The sequence below is a fragment of the Gouania willdenowi genome, chromosome 6, assembly GCF_900634775.1.
Source record: "Gouania willdenowi chromosome 6, fGouWil2.1, whole genome shotgun sequence".
NCBI lineage: Eukaryota > Metazoa > Chordata > Actinopteri > Blenniiformes > Gobiesocidae > Gouania > Gouania willdenowi.
In genome coordinates this window covers 49,388,526-49,407,630 of record NC_041049.1, presented here as the reverse complement: position 1 = coordinate 49,407,630, position 19,105 = coordinate 49,388,526, and the positions used below count along the sequence as shown (strand labels likewise).

Here is a 19,105-nt window from a genome sequence, read left to right as displayed (position 1 = left end):
GTACAGGTTAATACGACAGAACTAATACAGGTCAATTGTGTTTTCATTGTGATAACTTAAGGTGCTTTTATCAAAAAACAGCTGTAAAAAAAAAAAACCAAAGGTTGCACTAAACGACTCATATGATTCACAAAGTGATTTTAAGCAACTTTCCTCATAGTTGCCTTAGTTTACAGGTGTGTTAAATAAGGTATTAGGCTAGATAAGGGCCCACATTTCTCCTGCTTGTGTTAAGCTGTAAAAAGAATGGAGCCTTTCAGGCCTCGGGGTCCACCATCACCCCCACCTGGTAATTTGCTCTGCCCTCAGAATCACAGGGTCTGAGTGATTGTGTAATTACTACAAAGCAGAGGCACAAATGTATCTTTCATGTCTGACTAAGGAGTTGCTTTAATCTGATTTTAGATTGTTGTGTTTACTTTTTGGTATCGACTTTTTTCAGAAAGATGATAGATGGATGGGTGCTAAGTTATGTGAAGATTTATGGTCGTTAAACTGCCTTTAAAAAGACCATCTGGCACTGTAGAAACATATATTTAATCACTATTTTACCATTTATGCAGTTTGAAGTGGACAAACTTGTCACAATCGGGAGTCAAAAGTTCTTCTTTTCAGCCAAAACTTTGGCAATAAAATGTAGTTGTTAATCTGCTTATTTTTCCAATTTGATTCCAATTATTTAAGTATCAACTTGATTACTAACAGACTTTTGTTTAATAATAAAAACTATTCAAATGTTTGCTTGTTGACGGTTATTGATCATCATTTTTACACCAGTCAGCTGCTGAATTATTTGACTTTTCCCAGCACCTTCAATATATATATATATATATATATATATATATATATATATATATATATATATATATATATATATATATATTACAATCAAGAAAATGTAAATAATCGATCTTTGAAATTTTGCTAATCGATTCATAATCATCAATAGTAAAATCGCGATTAATCGATTCCCCCACCGTCCTCTTCTAATAAAATGTGAGGTGTTGGATGATTTTTATCCTCTCACAGTATCAACTTTAATATTTCTAATATAGTTATCATATAATTTCGGTTTAAATATTTTTACAAAGGCTTACACATCCAACCTGTGTCTTCAGACAAGATTGTGTTGTGAAATATCGTTAAAGTTTGACATAAGTGAAGTCAAGATTTAAAGTTTCCACCATTCATCATTCCTTTTTAAAGTTACATGTAAAACTCTCAGAGATCGATGAGGACACAAACAGAAGAAGCCCCCTGTGTGTGGTTACCTCAGCACTTTACCGACTGCCTGCAGCACCATCTTGCAACTTAGTCCGTTTTTAGCGTTTTTTTGTGAGTGCATATCCGTCTTATCTCCAGAGAAGGAGCAAAAGTCTCCGACCATATCTTAAAACATGAAGAAAATGCGGTTCAGAGGACTCTCCTCACACTATTCTGAGGAATAAACTCCAAGTTAAGAGCAGCAGCAGCAGCAGCGTGGTTCTTTCTCTCTCTGCACTGCAGAAAAGATGTGAAATTAAAATCCACGGGGGCAGATTTTACAGCTAGGCCACGCCTCCTACTTCGCCATTGGTCAATCGGTAAGCAGAAAATTATAGTTTGGGCGGGGCATAGTGACGTTTGTATCTGCCCATGTTGAACGTGGTTCATCCTTTTCCCTGAAGCGTAGTTACAATGTAGCAACAGGTGGCCTAGCAGGATGTAGAAAACACTGAAATAAATAAAGGTGTAGCTACAGTCTATAAACTAGACCCCATGTGGGGTCACCTGGGATTAAAATGGGGTCGCATGAAATGTCTAGTAATTGGTAAAAAAAAAAAAACCCCCACAAAAACAGAAAATCAGGAAAACAATCTGCTTAAGAAAAAAAATATATATATATATATATATACATATAAAAATATATATATATAAAAAAAACATTATTTTTTAAATAAACATATCAAGCACAATGAATAAACAACTGTTGTCTATACTCATACTTTACTAATCCTTACTACTCTGTATTTGTAACACACTTTAACGTGATCAAAGACATATTCCGGAAAAAAAATGTCAAATGTGGGGTCGAAAGACATTTGGGATATCAAAATGTGGCCTTGACCCGAAAAAGGTTGGGAACCTCTACTATACGTTTGAACTGTTCCTCACTGGTGGCAATATTTGAGAAGAAGAAAGAGTCAAAAAAGACATTTCTAAAATATTTTCTACAAATCAGACTCACAAATCCTCTGAAAACCCACAAAATACATGCTTAGACATTATTATTATTATTGTGACAATACAATACTCTATCAAAATAAGCATGATCATACCACAAATAAAGCACAGTGTTGGAAAATATGATACAACTGATTATTTTTTTTAATGAGGTGCGTCACTTGTGTTGTGCCACATAAGGTGGGACCACATTCCTTCTGTTGTTTCTGAACTTTACCTGGAGTCCAGTTATGGCAGGTTGGCAGCAGCCAGACGTGTTCAAACACGACTCACAAACCAGAAAGGGATACATCAGACAAAGCAAAAACACTAGATCACTAGAACTTCACATCGCTTGCTTTGACATAGAAAGATTTGGGCAAAAAAATGCTTAAAAATTGTAGTAAAAAGCAACTTTGGAAAAAAGTCAACAACTAATGTTAAAAAACAAAAAAGAACCATTGAACAACTCCTTGCTAATCTCTATAATCATGGCCTCTAAACAGACATACCATCCGTTTCACTCCTCTCTTGCTTCTTCACGTGTGAATCCTCCCTTTGTTGATTTCTTTTTTACGTCTCTACACCCTAATAGTAGCAGACAGGTGACTCTTTACAGATATAACGTGTGAGGGCACTAATGCAGTGGTTCCCAACCTTTTACATGTCGTAACCTCATTTTAATATCACATATTTCTAGCGACCCAGAAACATTTTTTGATGATGTCTGCTATACTATGCTACAAATACAAAATATCCAGGGTTAAGGCATCATAAGAATCACCAGCTTAGATATTTTTATACTGCATTTGCTTTAACTAGAATACTTTTGTTTGAGATTTTATGAGGTAAATAATAATAATTCAATAATAATTAAATAAAAAACTATACTAATGGTTATATTCTTGTGTGCTAAACCCTACAGCTTATTGATATGTAATACACTTTTATATCTGTATTTTATTTGCATACATGTTAATTCTGATTTCTGATTTGTACTTAAAATGTATAATTATTCTTTCATTAATATAATAATTCCCTTGGTCTCTATGTTGTTACTTTTCCTTTTTAATCATGTATGTATGTTTTGTTAGTGTTTCTTTTCACTTTGTCATCATTTGTATTTGGAGCCACTGTAAAAGGCAATTATGGGATTATTAAATTCCGGATCTGAGAATATTTTGAATGCTGATGTGCATGAGGAATGAAACTAAATTGTGTTTTGTCTTCAGAAAAATGAATGTGGCATTAGATATTATGCCAAAGTATTGCAATCCTTATTCTTATTGTTTAAACGTCCCAGTGTGACTTAAAAAACTTAAAAAAACAATTTGATGCCTAACACATACCACTCAGCACCGTTTGTCTCTCCTCTCTGGGGTCAGAAAGTTGTGCGCTACACTCTGCCAGACTGGGTGGAGATGTACGACCCAGAGGCCCAGTAGGGGCTGCATTTGGCCAGAGCAGGGGGCGAGGTGGGGGTAGAAAGTGAGGTATATAGCAACCAGAACGAGTACTGACTGTTCCCCTGGCGCTAATAATAGCATCCGCCTGCCTGGCCGGGGCAATAAAGAATACAGAAAACTGTGCAAAGACGAGGAGGAGCAAGGGAAACATGCCATGTGTGCACTCATGGATATGAAAGGTGTGAGCACATGGCGGAAAATAGTCAGAGGTTGTACTGTACATAATAACCACCACATTGTTATGTCTTTACAACCCACGTACATTGTCATACAACAATTCTACATCACAGGGTTACAAAAGTTTGTGCAGTTAAGCATTTCAAATGTGAAGTTCATTGTGAGGTGAGAAGAAATGCTTTCCTGACACCGGATTATGAAGACTGCATTCCTCAGCTTGACAAGTGCATAATGTTTTGGAAAAAGAAGAAAAACTGATGTCAGTTTAACACTTTTTTTTTTTTTTAAATAATTTATCAATCACATTAGATAGTATGGAAAGATCGAGTACGAGAGAAATACCCGGATGTTGACTATATTGAAAATTTCAAATGTCATACACAACCGCCCCATGACGCATTGCGAGCAGAAGATAAAATCGTCCTGGGACCGGTTTCAAGCTAAAATTCAAACATCCCCTTTTCAAAACAAAAGCATCTCTTATTGTCTTCCATTCGTTTTTTTAACTGCTTTTGTAAATAGGGCTCTTGTTTTGAAGTTAACCGGAAAATGAGTCAGTAGCTCAATGGCAGTTCTCCGAAAATCTCCGAAATGTGGGAATGAAATATGTTTTCCGCTAGATTTATGGATCAAATGAGCAGATGTTGATATTCTACTTGGTCACTTTCTCGTTTCAAATGCTTTCAGAACGTTCAAAGGTGGCGAATCAATGGTAATACTTAGCTTCAAGTTTTTGTCGTTGTAGGTTTCAAATGCATCTTGGGAAACTTGGAAGAATACTACACTTGGAAAGATCATCATCCTAATCCGCCTAACCATACTTATAGTATATAGTAGACAATATATACTCATTGAGTTTGGAGTGCATAGTACAACGTATGCCATTTCAAACACAGCAAAAGCTTTGTTGTGTAATGTGCAAGCTTTCCTACAACCAAAAAAGGATGTCTATGAAAATTCTGTATAAAATACATCAGCACATTTTCACAGAGTCCAAATCAAATACCGTAGACTGGCTACAAATAAAGACCTCATTGTGGCAGTTGGAAATTGTTTACAGATTGTCTATATTTACAAAGATTAACAGCAGCAGTTACAGTGCTTAACATCCATCCATACATGAGAAAACAGCATACAGCTGTAATGGAGATTCCATGCTTAAGTTAAGTTTCCATTAATTTGTTTCTAACTATTGGAGCCGTACGGTTACTGGAAATGGAAAACCTTCATTCAAGCTCACTGAGGCTTACCCTGGGCCACAGCAGTCAGTTAGCAAAGACAAGAAGCTTCCCAGAATAAGGAATGACAAATATTGAACAAGTGGCTTTTACTTCAAAAGAATTATTTTCTGTCATTATACAGCCATAGTCACACCTGTAGTGTGGCGTGTTGTGAGTGGAGGAGGGGACAAACGACAAGGCCAATGAGCTGCGAAAAGTCAGACACTCATCACGGTGTCTGACGTAGGTGGAAACTAATTTACTCTTTCTTCTCTGCTGACGTCAAAGCCGCCTCGCCTGCCGCTGAACAGACATGGCATCACTCACTGTGTTTAACAGACCAGATGTTGCGGTAAAGTGTAGATTAATGGCACAGAGTTCAACGATTCCCTCGCAGGGAGCAGGGGAAACAAAACTATCTCAAGGTTATTTAAAAAGTGACATGAATTCATATGACACTGGAAAAAATACACCTATTTGATGTGTTTTATATTGCCTAAGAACAAAATCAAAGAACTTTAGAAACCCGCACTTATCAGACAGTTTTCAGTGTAATCACCACATCAAAAGCAACCACCCAGGAGAAAAGATAGAGAGAAGCTTTACAAATGGTTTTATTGGAAACACTGCACTCAAGAGAAATTTGAAATAAGAGTCTAAATAGTGACAGAATATTGATTTCAAGATGTCAGATGCAGTTTACAAATTTTGTTTAATTGAAAAAAATCTAAATACAAATGGTGCAAAGTGGATCTGTAGAATGGGAGAAAGAATTCTGGCCAGCAGTAGTCTTCTTATCGCTGAGAGGTGACTGGCTGGCCCAACAGGTTGAGTCTGAACGCTGGTGGAAATTTCACCATTTTCAAACAGAGAGATTAGCGAGTCCACGACAACAGGCGGATGACTCACAACGGTCACAACTGTGCCTTGGGGCCTGGCAAGATCCGAACCCTCATCCCGCCACCTGCAGGCAGTCAAGACTTGCAAAAAAAAAAAAAAAACTGAAATCTGGTCCGATGCCCAATATTCAGCCTGCGAGGAAACAAATTACATCAAAGTAAATTTGGGTTACTCCCTGAAAAACCATGTTGCCTTCACATTCTGCAGTGTGCACGGTGTTTAGGTAAGGTCTTAGCGAGTGAAAACAGTGTGGACTGAAGGTTTTCAGAGGCTGGGGGTTTTTATAAGCTTTGATAAAAGGTCAATGGGGACAGAATACAATACACACATTGAACCCAAAGACCTGCCCGGTCATACCAAACTCTGACATGAGACAAAGGAGAGCTGTGTTTACCATTCACACAAAGAAACATGAAACTGACACATAAAAAACATGCAAAATGTGCTCCAAAGGAGATATTATGCTAAAAAAAAAAACAAAACAAGTAATTTAATGTCATTTCAACACATTTTCAGGACATCCCACGGACTTTGTTCTAAAAAAACCATTCAGAGATTTTTACCAATTGTTTTGTGATTATTCATTAGGCACACTGTAAATTTTTAGTTTGATTGGATAAATACTTTGAGGTATGGCCAATTTAGTGAGGGGTGTATATGTCGATTTTTGAGCGTCCTTATTTTTCTTTTATTTTAAGTTTCCAATATCTCAATAACTACACTACATAGGAAACTGAAACTAAGTATAGTACTACAGCTCCACCTACTTTCTTAGAATATACAAACATGTCTGCTATACATCCATCTGGTAGACATGCCTGCCCCTCAAAACATTTTAAGAAAGTAGGTGGAGACGTATTACTATACTTAATGCTAGTTTCCTATGTGAACGTGCAAAAATCGCTCTAAAATGGACACATACCCTGCTTACTCAATTGGCCATGTCTCAAAAAATATTTATCCGATTAAACTAAATATTTACAGTGTGCTCAACTGGTAAAAATATCAGAATTTTTAAAGACCGAAGTTTGTGGGCCATTTGTTGAAATTATATGGAATGACACAGATGCAAGTTCAAGTTTCTGTGATGCATTAATATACACAGTACAGTGAACTGAATAAGTTGATTCTGCACACACTTCTGTGTATCAGAATGGGCAGCTTGAAAAATTCCAACATAGTTTGAGAAGCGAGCCTCTTAGGTAAAGGAATTAAAAATATGGTATTTTGTTTTAAACTGTGGCCCATTAGCCACTTCAGCCTGCATACAAGCAGTGTTTTGGGTACAATTGCTTCAGTCTTTTTACAGAAAGGCAGATATAAACTGAAGTCCATTCTGCACCAATATCAGCAGAGCTAGGGAATTAACTGATTGAAACAGGTATTTCTATCAATGCTATTGACCATTTCTTTCCTTGGCCAAACTTGAGTAACTTCACTCTTTTTGTCTGTGCCCTCACTCTCTTTGCCTTCATCTCGTTCCCTGCATTCCTGTAGGGGAAGGGCTGCATGCAAAGACATGCCACTGCTCTGTGCACACAGCCTAGCAAAACAAAGAAGAAGACGTGAGGATAGTGCAGCAACGAAAACGGCATGAAAAGTGAACTAGAAGAGGTCAAGAGCAGGGGGCCAGACAGGCAGAGTTTGAAGGTGAAACTGATTTGGCTTTAGTGTGCCATTAGTGAGCGACATATGCTTCATTTACCAGCAGAAATGCCATAAATACCCTGTCTGCCAGAGAGTTTCTGCATTCCTAATCTAATAAGGAGTCTTGTTGTTACTTGATATGGTTTAGGCAAATTTATAGACACTGAAAAACCTTCTGCAAATAAATAAGTTTGCATTTTTGAGTTATGTTTGCATGAACTCCCTAATAGAAGCAAACGGCCCAGCAAGAAACAGACAAGAAATGAGCACAGACTAGATATGGACATCACATATAGTAGATCATGTCAGGAAGAATGAGCCAAAATGAGCCATGAAGTCAAAATTATTTCATTAAATGAAAATAAAATTACAAGAATGTGAGACTTATGGGAGTTAATTACAGTAGATAAGGGAGTTACAACGGAGGTTTAAGATGAGCAGAAAAAGAAGTGAGAATAAAAACTTGAATCTGGACAAGAAGAGTGAAAAAGTTTGGATCGGTGTGGGAGGTTGTTACGGCATGCCCGAGCCGCCTCCTGCACTCCTCCCTACATTCCTTTACAGAGGGCGAGTCTGTGTCTCTTCCCAATATTTTGTTATTAGGACAACATCTGTCTGTCAAGTGGAGGAAGGTTTACACACACACCCACAAAAAAAAAACTAAAAAGTGTGTAAAAGCCTCAAGTGCAATGTCGGCTTTGATACATTATTTAACAAACCGACAGAGATGAAAGGTTAGGGACAGTGCACCAGGTGCAAGAAAGACACGAGAGGTAAGTAACCAGTTGACCCATGACATGACGATGCATCGCAGGTGTTCATAAGGAGGATTATTACGTGCAGTGTATCCTTAGGCCTGGCTGGTAATAGGTAATGAGCCTCGGTTTTGTGTTAGGAATTTGTGGGGTTACTTTCATTCGTTTAAAAGTAAACACCAGTGGAGACTGGGGATGTTTGATATTAGCCTTTTGTTGATTTGGCGATATTGTCGAATACTACATTTCCAATATTAACTGATACCAATATTTACGTACACAGACCTATTTTTTAGGATCGCATATTTAACATATGCATGGACAGAAACAGGTTACGGCTACTTTTAATTCGATGCCCTACAGGATATTTTCCACAAATAATCATCTGTGCAAAGAAATACTATGTATTCCACTTAAGTAATGGAATAAGTACTGTATTGGTTTGTATTATGTTGCTTCATCGTTTTTTCAATAGCTGTGAAAAACAGATATTGAAAAAAACGATATTATTCCCATCTCTAGTGTAGACTGGGGTGCATAGACAGGGAGGAAAAGTGGGTGCACTGTTCCAGTATCCCATGAATTACAATTTATTGCCAAGTAAAATTTAAAACAATACAAGGAATGTGACTTTGTGGATGGGGCTAAAAAACAAAAACACTGTAATAATAATAATAATTATACATATTAAGGATGGATATGACGCAGAATAGCAAGTAAATCTGTCACTCAGGCAGCTCATAAGCTGTCTGTCGAGGTTCGTTGTTAAACTTACACAGTATGAAAGTAAAGTTCTGAGAGTTGCTAATGGAAGACAAACGTTTTCTGAAAACTTACATAACCCTTAAAAAAGAAAAAAGAAAAAGTGAAGAATGTCTTGCAGTGAAAGCCTGATACCTCAGGAATGAATCTTGGACGTCACACAGGTTTCTCAAGCTCCAGATAAAATTCTCTACATTTGATGCACACCAAAACATTACCCTCAGATTAAAGGCCCAGAGGGAGGAAAACAGTGCAGAGAATGTTTGAGCCATTGGAGAGGAACATTCCTGAGTGTGCACGCAGATAACACACACGTTCGTGATCTACACTGCCATCTACTGGCACAAAATGGAGTTAAACTGAAATAAGAGAAATGATCAACATATAAAATGTTGAGATGTTGTGACAAGAGAACAGACCCCGAAGAAAAGCTTCTCAGAGAAAACAGTTATTAAAGGTTTAAGGCTTGTTTGCTCTTGTTACATACATACATATATAGTGTGTGATTCAAATAACTGTATGTGCTGTTAAGCAATATTAATGACTAATATTAAAGGTGTAATAATACAAGTATTACACACAGATAGGAGAGGTTTGAAGGAGTTAAAGAGCCGTGATTAGACAAACGTGTGTTTGTGAGGAGAGCAAGGATACTTCTTAGTATGTGGAAGTGTGTACGTGAGCATATGAGAAAATAAGGTGGCGAAGACGACATGGAGTCCAAACACCATCATGGAAAGAGGAGGTGGCAGGGAAAGGATGGGAGTATAGTAACACTGTTTGCACAGGATGTGCGTGTGCAGGGCGGAGTGTGCTGAGGTAAACCACGGGGCTACAGTGTGAACAGAGCTCGCTTTTTATCCTCCTAAAAGAAAAAAAAAAAGAAGAAAAAAAAGAAACTAGCAGCTGCTGGTCCGGTGATTTCTGGAAAAGTTTTTTGGTTAAGGAAGTAATAAGTAAAATCAGAAAGATTTAAAAATAGAGCTGACAATGCCCAATGTCAGCTCTACAGACAGGCAAGAAGAAAATGGAAAAATGGGTTAATTAATGGTGGGTCTTCAAACCAGTGGGCGTGCACTGTAGCTGTTCCCACTCAACGTTCTTGAAGCCAAAATACAGCGCTTAGGGGCGCTTCCATCTTCGGGAGGAGCCCTGGAAACACGCCCCGCCCATTTAGCGTACTGCCCTGATGACTTATGCAAGCCCAGCTACGCCAAGAACATAAGTATCTTTCCCGCTGGAAATTCTACCAACGGCTTGATCAGATCACAAAGGTTAGTACAAAACCACAATATATTTCAACGGCTTTTCTTAACGACGTAACTGTTATTCACAAAGAGAGCTACGCAAGATCTGTGGCTGTCAATCATAAATGACGTAAAATCCTGTTTTTCAACCTCAAATAACTTATTTAAAACTAACATCACAGAAAAATGAGCACTTGAAAACAATGTAGGTTGATAATAACTAATGATCACAGCAGAGTTTAGGTTTGGAAAAAAATTATGTGAAGAGTATTTTAACTTTACAGCTTGACCCACATCCCATCCGTTATCATTGAGGAGGCGGGGTTTATGACCTGTAATGCAGCCAGTCAGCAGGGGGAGCTCTACAAATAAAAGCTTCACTCCACTGGGCAGCTTGTCCAGTCCATTCTTTTTACAGTCTATGGTTTAAACTAAATGAGGTGCAGATAAAGAGCTTGGTGTGGCTTCTTGCAGATTGTAAATTGCTTTCTGTATCCTGCTCCAAGGCTTAGCACACATTCACAGATCCAGCTCATTACCTCCAAAGTGAGGTCATTTAGTCACAGATTTACCATCTACACACACGCACTGAAGTCCATGTACATTCTTTTAAACTGATAATATAATTGGCATAACTTGTCCATTAACGTCATACCTGTTCATGTGCACTTGAGTGACTGTGCACATGTTTCACATATCAGAACTCAAACAGACTGTATAAAGATTTCAAGACAAATCTGTCAACAAATGTTCAATATCTACAAAATGACGAGCCCGAGGCCCTCCTAAGTCACATTCAGATTAAATAATGACTTTGAAAGCCATATTGGATTACTGTTGTGAACACGTATGTTTTCCAGAGGTTTTTTCCTTCAGAGAAGTAGAGAACAATGAAAAGACATGGGCGGTGAAGGGGATGCACAGAAGCAGCTTGTATCCCAGACAGAGGAAAGACTTAATTTCAACAGACACAAAGTTCAACTCCATTAGCATTAGCTAGCCTGGTGGAAAGTTCCTTTTGCAGCTACGCAAAATAAACAAATCTATACACTTTTAATGGGATGTGTAGATAGACCGCACAAATAGTGCCAAGTTTAACACTGCTTAAGTACAATATTAATTTGTTTTTTTAAATGCAAACACTTCTTGTTCACAAAAAATATTGTTTAAGTATCTAAGATATAATATATATTCAGAGAAAGTTTTTTTAAAAAACTTTAGAAAAAAAAACAAATAAAATTTTCATCTCAATTAACTTTTATCACTGATTTAATTTTTATTTTACTTTATTTAAATTTTACATCACAAACATATCATATATAGTGGTCAGATTCAGTTGTTAAATAAAATATTGAATTGTCAACGTATGATTGTGGGAAGCTTTACAAGGAGTTGCTATTTCAACCTAAAACAACAAAGAAAAAAAACCAATGTGACCTTCAGTATCCTTACACCATCAACCTGTTTTATTTGGATTTTTTCTAATGTCACAATGTGAAATAGTCTTTTTAGTTTTATCTGTTTTCAAATTCCACAACATTTCTCCCCTAGAATGCAGGAGACCACATCTCATGAGCACGGCCCAGTTCGTGTATGGCATGGTGGCCTTTCTATCAGAGAAGTGAGAGTGGTTCAAGTGATCCCTGCAGTCTAAAAAGTCTCGTTGGCCTCTAAAAAAAAACAGCCGACTCACATCCACCGTGCTGCTTATCATACTGACAGCTGCACGGTCAAAGAGAGGAGAGTAAGGACATTTGAACAGAACAGTACAGTCAGTACCTCTCAATCCAAACACACCCAGTAAACCCTGGGCATGAAAGAACTAAAAAAGTAATTAATGGACTCTGTCACACAAAAAAGCTGCTAGAAACCATTTTAATCACAGTAAAATCCAAAGGCCTGGTCCTTTTAATGAATCAGTTATAAACCAACAAAATCGAATATACAATAGCATTAAAGGCTGCTACTTTGTCCAAAAACACTTACAGGACCGACAAGCAAAGAAAACAAAGCACGAGCCACCTCCCTGATGACTAGACGAGATCTCCTCACCATCTGATAGCAGAGGAAACTCTGGCCCATTGTGTGCCCTTGATTAGCCCTAACAGTGATGAAGGTAAAGGAAGTGGTCACACCCACGAGCAAACAAAGAGGCGACCATGTGACCGACTCGGTTCAACTTCTTAACACCAAACGAAAACTTCATGGAAAAAGGTGAGCGAGCGCCTCCCTGCTGTGGGGATCTGAGGCTCAGACAGAGATAGCGTAAGACTGTGTTTGTGCAACTGCTCTGGTACGCGTGAGAGGTCTGGGATCTCAAAGGAAGATAATGGGAAGGAAGGCAGGCGTGCCCCGACTACCAGCATCATCGTTTGTTTACATCCAGCCGTAACGAAAACACAGACGAGAAGCACGAGGAGCTGAAAACAAGAAAGGACAAGCCCACTGCCAACACAAACACACACAGCTCCTGTTGCAGACACACTCAAAGCCCATTGCTACACAATGGAAAAAAAAAAACACCTGTGACAGGAAGCCATGTAGGGATGTCAGTTAATATCAGGTCTAAGAGGATCAGGTACCAAGGGGTGATGTAGACAAGGGAGAAAGATTTTGAATGGTGGCCAGAACATGAAGGAGGAACATGAGAGACAAAGAAGACAAAGAAAGGAACAGGTGGTGAATGTTATGGAAATTCCTGAACCATGGGGTTTAAGGGGTGAATCTGAGATGCAGTAAAAACTGGAGTAAAGCTCTTCTCTTTATGAAAGACAGTGATACAGTATGGCTTTTGTTAGAGAAATAAAATACAGTTCAATGATGGGTGTGCCATCTAAGGAAGCTCACAATTAGATATGATTACGATTCAGGGTGCTACGATTCAATTATTCACAAATTATTTTATCTTTTCCCCTCCATTCAGGGTTTCTTTTTTCCCTCACTTTGTGGCTATTTCATACTTTTAAACAATGTATGTGTCGATAACCATAAATTAAAGTAACCAAACAAATGTATCACCCTTGTATTTGATTTGTCAGATCACCAAATCCAACACTAATCACAATAATTTATAGCTTATTCAGTAAAAACAAATAGAGAAATCATCAATGAGCAACATAACTTCCACAAGAAACATTTTGCTATGCACAATCAAAGCAGCTTTAAAAACATAAAACCTACAACATCAGCTCTCGTTATGAGAATTTGGGTTTTAAAATAAAAAGCGGATGGATAAAAGAAATAAATTATTAAATTATTCCAGGGCGAGTAAATGCAGAGGAAAATGTGCAGCTAGTCATTATCATGTATTCGCTATCACCATTGTTGTCATCATGCTTAGCTTTTTAAACTTTCAAGTTATTGTGTAAGAAAAGGAGCTGGTCAAAAATCGATGTGTTGGCAAATCACTGAACAACTAAAGAAGAAACAAACACAGCTAGAGGTGTGAAAAAAAAAAAAAAATTGATTTCACGATATATCACAATTTTTTGGGTGGCGATTTTAAAACAATTTTTTTTTTAAATTCAAATATATATATATATATATATATATATATATATGTATTATATATATATATTTTTCTCTCTGATATTTAATCAATAATCTTCTAATTGTATTTTTCACATTTTTGTGGACGTGTGTTTTCTACTGCTGCAGACATTGTTACTTTTCAGCAGAGCAGCCTAACTACTGGGCATGTTGACCAGTTCTTGTTCCTACATAAAAACCTTGAAAATTATGCCACTTCCACACCTCCACTCCAGTAGATGGTGCCGTACATATATAATAATAATAATAATAATAATAATAATAATAATAATAATAAATAAGATGTTTTGAAGCAAATACTTTTGACTCAATTTGTCCTCTGAATTAACAATATCTCTGATGAACATATACAGCAACTTGATTTTTCATCTCTACGTTTAATTTTGATATTAACTGGGTAGAATATCACAATATCACGTATGTATTGCAACATTCTTGCCAATACTCACCCCTAAACACAGTCAAAATTTCTTCTCCCTTAATGGTGAATGCCAACGGACTTCATTCATACAACGCTTTTATTAAAAATGAAATACTTCCAAAGAGCTTCACAATATCACCACATTCACATACCAATGGGACAGAGCTGCCTTTCCTTTCCAAATAAAGCAGGTGATCTCGACTCCTGCCACACTTCAAAGGTCTGACATAAAGGAATGAGCCGTGGACATGCTGACAAAAATCTGAACCTGTTACAACAAGATGAGATAGTCAGCTCCTAATGCTGCTCAGCTTTAGGTCACTTAACTTCTTGTGTTGCTGCTGGATGGGATTTACCTGTAAAATTAGTGATATTTCTCTTTATGTGCAAGATGGAAAGGCTGCATCCATATCTGTCTATGCAATACATGTGAAGGAAGGCAACATCTGCAGCCACAGCTGCCTTGCATCCATTCACATACTGTATATGTAGGTTGATCGTCTTCGTCAGTCGTGTCAGTGTTACGTGGTAGATAATTAAAACAAATATTGGGGCGGAGCGGCACAGAGGTAATTATACAGCTATGCAGGCAAGTGTATGCATGTGTTTAGAAAGGGAAGAAATAGGCACCCCTCCCTCTCTCCCTTTGCCTGTGAAAAACTCAATAAACAGGAAACAAGGCGACGGGCACTTCCTCCTTTCACACTGCTCTCTTATTTACACAGATCAGACCGAAAAACTTCTGTTACAACAACTGCAGCAAATATTAACACTCTATTGGTGGGTTTATCATGTTTAACCTATAGAGCTTTTTAATATGTAACATCTCTGCTCTGATATCTTTACCAAAATTGGGAACAAATCAACTGTTTTAACTCTTAATAGAAAGAAAACAAATGATATAGACTTTGTAAAAGCCTTTTCACATAACGATGAGCCTGATTGTATTTGTGCTGACTGTGAGCATCTAAATGTGAAGGTGAGGTTAGTGCAAGGCCATCTTTTTTTTGCCTCCCCCTGAGCCAGCACAATGAACCTGCTGCGGAAACGCACACACACACATTATGCAACTGCACTCGTGTGAGGTCTGTCCTCTTGATTAGCAGAGAAGATCACCATCCCCAAGAGAACTGGGTGCATTTAGTGCTTTGTCAAACTAACAAACAAACAAACAAAACTGCTGCAACGGTCTTGGTCAGACATGGGAAACTGGCGGTCTTTATTTTATGCGGTCCTCAAAGTAAGTGCACTAAATGACTCTAAAAACACACCAAATGACAAAAAAATACACATAAATTACATTAGAAACAAACACTAAGAGAAAAGTACAGAAATGACAACACCAATACACAAAATGACAACAGAAACACAAAAGGAGAGAAAAATATACAAAACATCAACAGAAATACACAAATATATATATATATACATACACACACAACAAAATGCTCAAAATGACTCCAAAAAACACAAAAACTTAGGGATGTCAAAAGTATTGGCATTTAAAAAAAGATAAAATTTCATGGTGTGATAAAGGGTATTTTTGCATTTTTCATTTTAATAAAAAATGCTTTGATTAAATTTTAAGATCTTTTTTCATGAGAATCAGTATCGAGTTGAAAATGTTAGTTTACCGACAATCCTAAAAACCCTTCATTCTTTCCTGTATTAATGCTCAGATTGGTCATTATTGTAAATGCAGAAAATTACATTTTTGTGGCCCCTGCTGTGGTAAAAGTTTCACTCGTCTTCTCTCAGTCCTACTGTGGTTGTGCAGCATCATGTCAGTGATTAATCATCAAATACAAACACTACACCTCATAACAAAAGATGATTAATGATGGTTGAATTTCCCTTCAAGCAGTAACTGCGCATGAGGTTGCAGCCCCAACATTCATAGCTGAGATAGAGCAGAACTAGATGAAAACAACCCCATCTCCACAGGATGTTGATATTAAAGTGTTCATTAGTGAAAATAGGAAAAGGATGCTAATTTAGCCTGCGGTGTGGACCTAATTCTTAACAGATTGTAAACATAATCAATGTACAAAGACTAAAGCATAGTGGTACAATGTAAAAAATAATCCCACATTTATATCATAGGTGTCTTTTACAATAAAAGTTATAAACTCCAGCAAAAAGCTTCCTTAACTGGATAAAAAAAAAAAAAATATATATATATATATATATATTTTGCTGTGATTATTATGGCTAAACTTATTTGATAAACATGGAACATACGACATACTATAGGTGTATTACAAGCATTAACCTACAACTGTGACCAAAATATGATCCAAACACATGTTAGCTGAGTCATGTAAATAGGTGGTGGATCCTAAAAAGCCTTAAAACTAAAAAAAGTTCATTGTTTTTAAACTTCTCACCATGTGATAAAACAAAATGTTCGGTGGCTCGCCTAAAACAGGATGTTCACTTTTTGAGGTGATGGTTTACTGGAAAGCCTTTTTAATCCCACACAACACTTCTATTGAAAGCCCAATCCCAGGGGACGCAGGGTTGGTCCCAAGCCGAGGTCAATGTAAACCTGTTTGGATGGGTGTGCCTTTGAAAAACATACGTCACTTGGGGTTCATAAAATCACAACTAAGCCATGTGATTGGATGTGGAAGACATTGACATCTATTTTTAGTATTCCCCTCCCCTCAGAGTCCTTTTTGACTTCATGGGCCCATTAAACATAGGAGGTGAGCTGTCACAGGATCAGTCGTACCTCGACTGCAGCTCATGAAGAAAGTGTTTTTAACAGCTCTGGCATCGTTCCCTCCATCACCAGGCTTCTGTTTGTGTTTCCGCAAGGCCTTCAATGTTTAACATACAGGAGGCCTCCGATTTACACGACACACACATACAAACTGAGGGCTGTTACTCATACTAAGAGTAGCAGTCGAGTGTAAACACAGTCCAGAATCACAGGGGCCTAATCTAACCCAGCTGTGCTGTGTGTGCTTGCGTTAAAAGCTACAATTTTCCCCTTGCCATCAAAACGCCTCCTCAGAAGTGGAAAGTTAAATTTAGATTTTATACAGCGAGCTCTCGACATGGCTAAACCGACAACCACAAAAGACGGGTGCCAGATCCTTTCACCCAGAAAGTTGAACAAAAAATATTTTTAGGAGTTTCTCTTAAACACAAACAACTTCAACACCTGACAAAAAACTTAAATTGTGAAACAATGTGCTGGAACAGATGCTGGCCTGGGCCAAGTTTACAAGTCAAAAATCAAATGGAAAGTCAATATTTTATTAATGTGCTAAGTCTGGGCAGACGCTGGCTCGGCAGAAACACTAAAAAACGGAATGGAAAAGTTTGTCCTATTACTTTGTGAAGCAAAACGGTATCTGAAAGGGCTCAAAGCAGGTCAAGGAGCTTTTAGCTGCCTCCCCTCCCTTATTGTAGCTATAGATTCAACCATAAAACAAATCTACAAACCAGTAATGTCTCAAAGCTCCTCCTCTGAGGTCAGCTATAGGAGGCTGCGTGCGCTGCCAACGCTGTGTCCGCAGCTCCCTCCCTCCCTCCCTCCCTCCCTCCCTCCCTCCAGCACTCCTCCTCATCTCCTCCTCCCACAGTTAAAGGTATCTTGTGTGTATGACTAAGACAGAATGTGCCTGCTACAGCAGCACCGTCCTCAAACGTCTCCTCCAAATGTTCGTACAATAACAGAGCAAGACCCGAGTGGATGTGAGACGAAGTCGGACAGAAAAGTCAAAAAGCTGTGATGACGAGGGTGTTTACAGTGTAAGAAAAAGAAGAAATGTCAGGAGATGAGCTCAGTACCTATAGAAGAAACAGTCGCAGCACACCAGAACCCCCATCCAGCTGGTGACGAAGCACAGCCAAGGTAACGATGCTTCAATCTGCAGCTCCCTCTCCTCCTACGACTTTGCTACAGGTGCACTGGGATGAGAGTTCCCTGAGCAGGAAATCCCAGTTCTTCTTCTGAAAAGTCCTTTTGACTTTTCCACAGGGAAATGAACACACACGGCTGGCAGATCATTCACAAATCCCGACGCTGCTCTTTTCTCGCTGCCTCCTCTAACTACTGCAACTCTGCCTGGTTCACTTTCACACACTCACTCGCTCTTCCTCTACCTCCCTCTCTCTCGCTCTCTCTCTCCCTTGCTCCCACTTGAAAGGCGGGAAGATTAGCTTGGCAAACAGAGTCCCATAAACAAACTGCTGACTGCTGGGCAGCACAGAGTGGACTGCAGGGAATAGAGAAGGACATTGGCGCAGGGGAACAGCGAGGAAGGAAGCAATCTCTGGTAGGCTGCAATCTAAGCCATCTGTATACATCCTAAACATCCTTATCTCCACCCATCAGTCACAGACCAAATACAATCTGTTTGCTAAACCTGCAGTCAAAGTTAAATCTCGCTAAAGCTCCCCTGAGGGTCAATCAGTGCAGAGAGCTGACAGTGCAAAATCACGTGCAAACAAAAAGCAGAAGAAAATGAATCATCAACTCTTCTGTCAATAACGTGGAAGTGAAGGTGCCGAACACGTGAATAAACAATGCAAAAACATGATGCACATTTCATACGAAATACAACACGTGACTCTTCATTCACAGAAATGATGCAGGGGAACAATATGGGAGGGGTTTGCATCGAGACGTGCCTTCAGGAAACGAGCCAATCACCGCAAAGCACTAAGGACATCAAGGTGAAGGACACAGGGTGAATTATGGGTCTCATTACACCTCAAGCTCTTCACTTCGCAATATTAAATAAAA

General features: G+C 38.3%; 1 protein-coding gene across 5 annotated transcripts in view; it reads right to left on the bottom strand.

The window, feature by feature from the left end:
* Positions 1 to 19,105, bottom strand: part of mob2a (MOB kinase activator 2a) — a 68,663-nt gene that overhangs the window by 11,995 nt on the left and 37,563 nt on the right. The window contains exon 1 of one of the 5 annotated variants that reach the window (XM_028448980.1): positions 18,148 to 18,426. The exons of 3 other annotated variants lie outside the window; for them this stretch is intronic. In XM_028448980.1, coding sequence (XP_028304781.1) covers positions 18,148 to 18,185 — 38 coding nt within the window. In that variant the 5' untranslated portion in view covers positions 18,186 to 18,426. Of the gene's footprint in view, positions 1 to 1,271; positions 1,522 to 18,147; positions 18,427 to 19,105 lie in introns of those variants that run through there. One more of the 5 variants, XM_028448977.1, reaches the window with a different exon arrangement.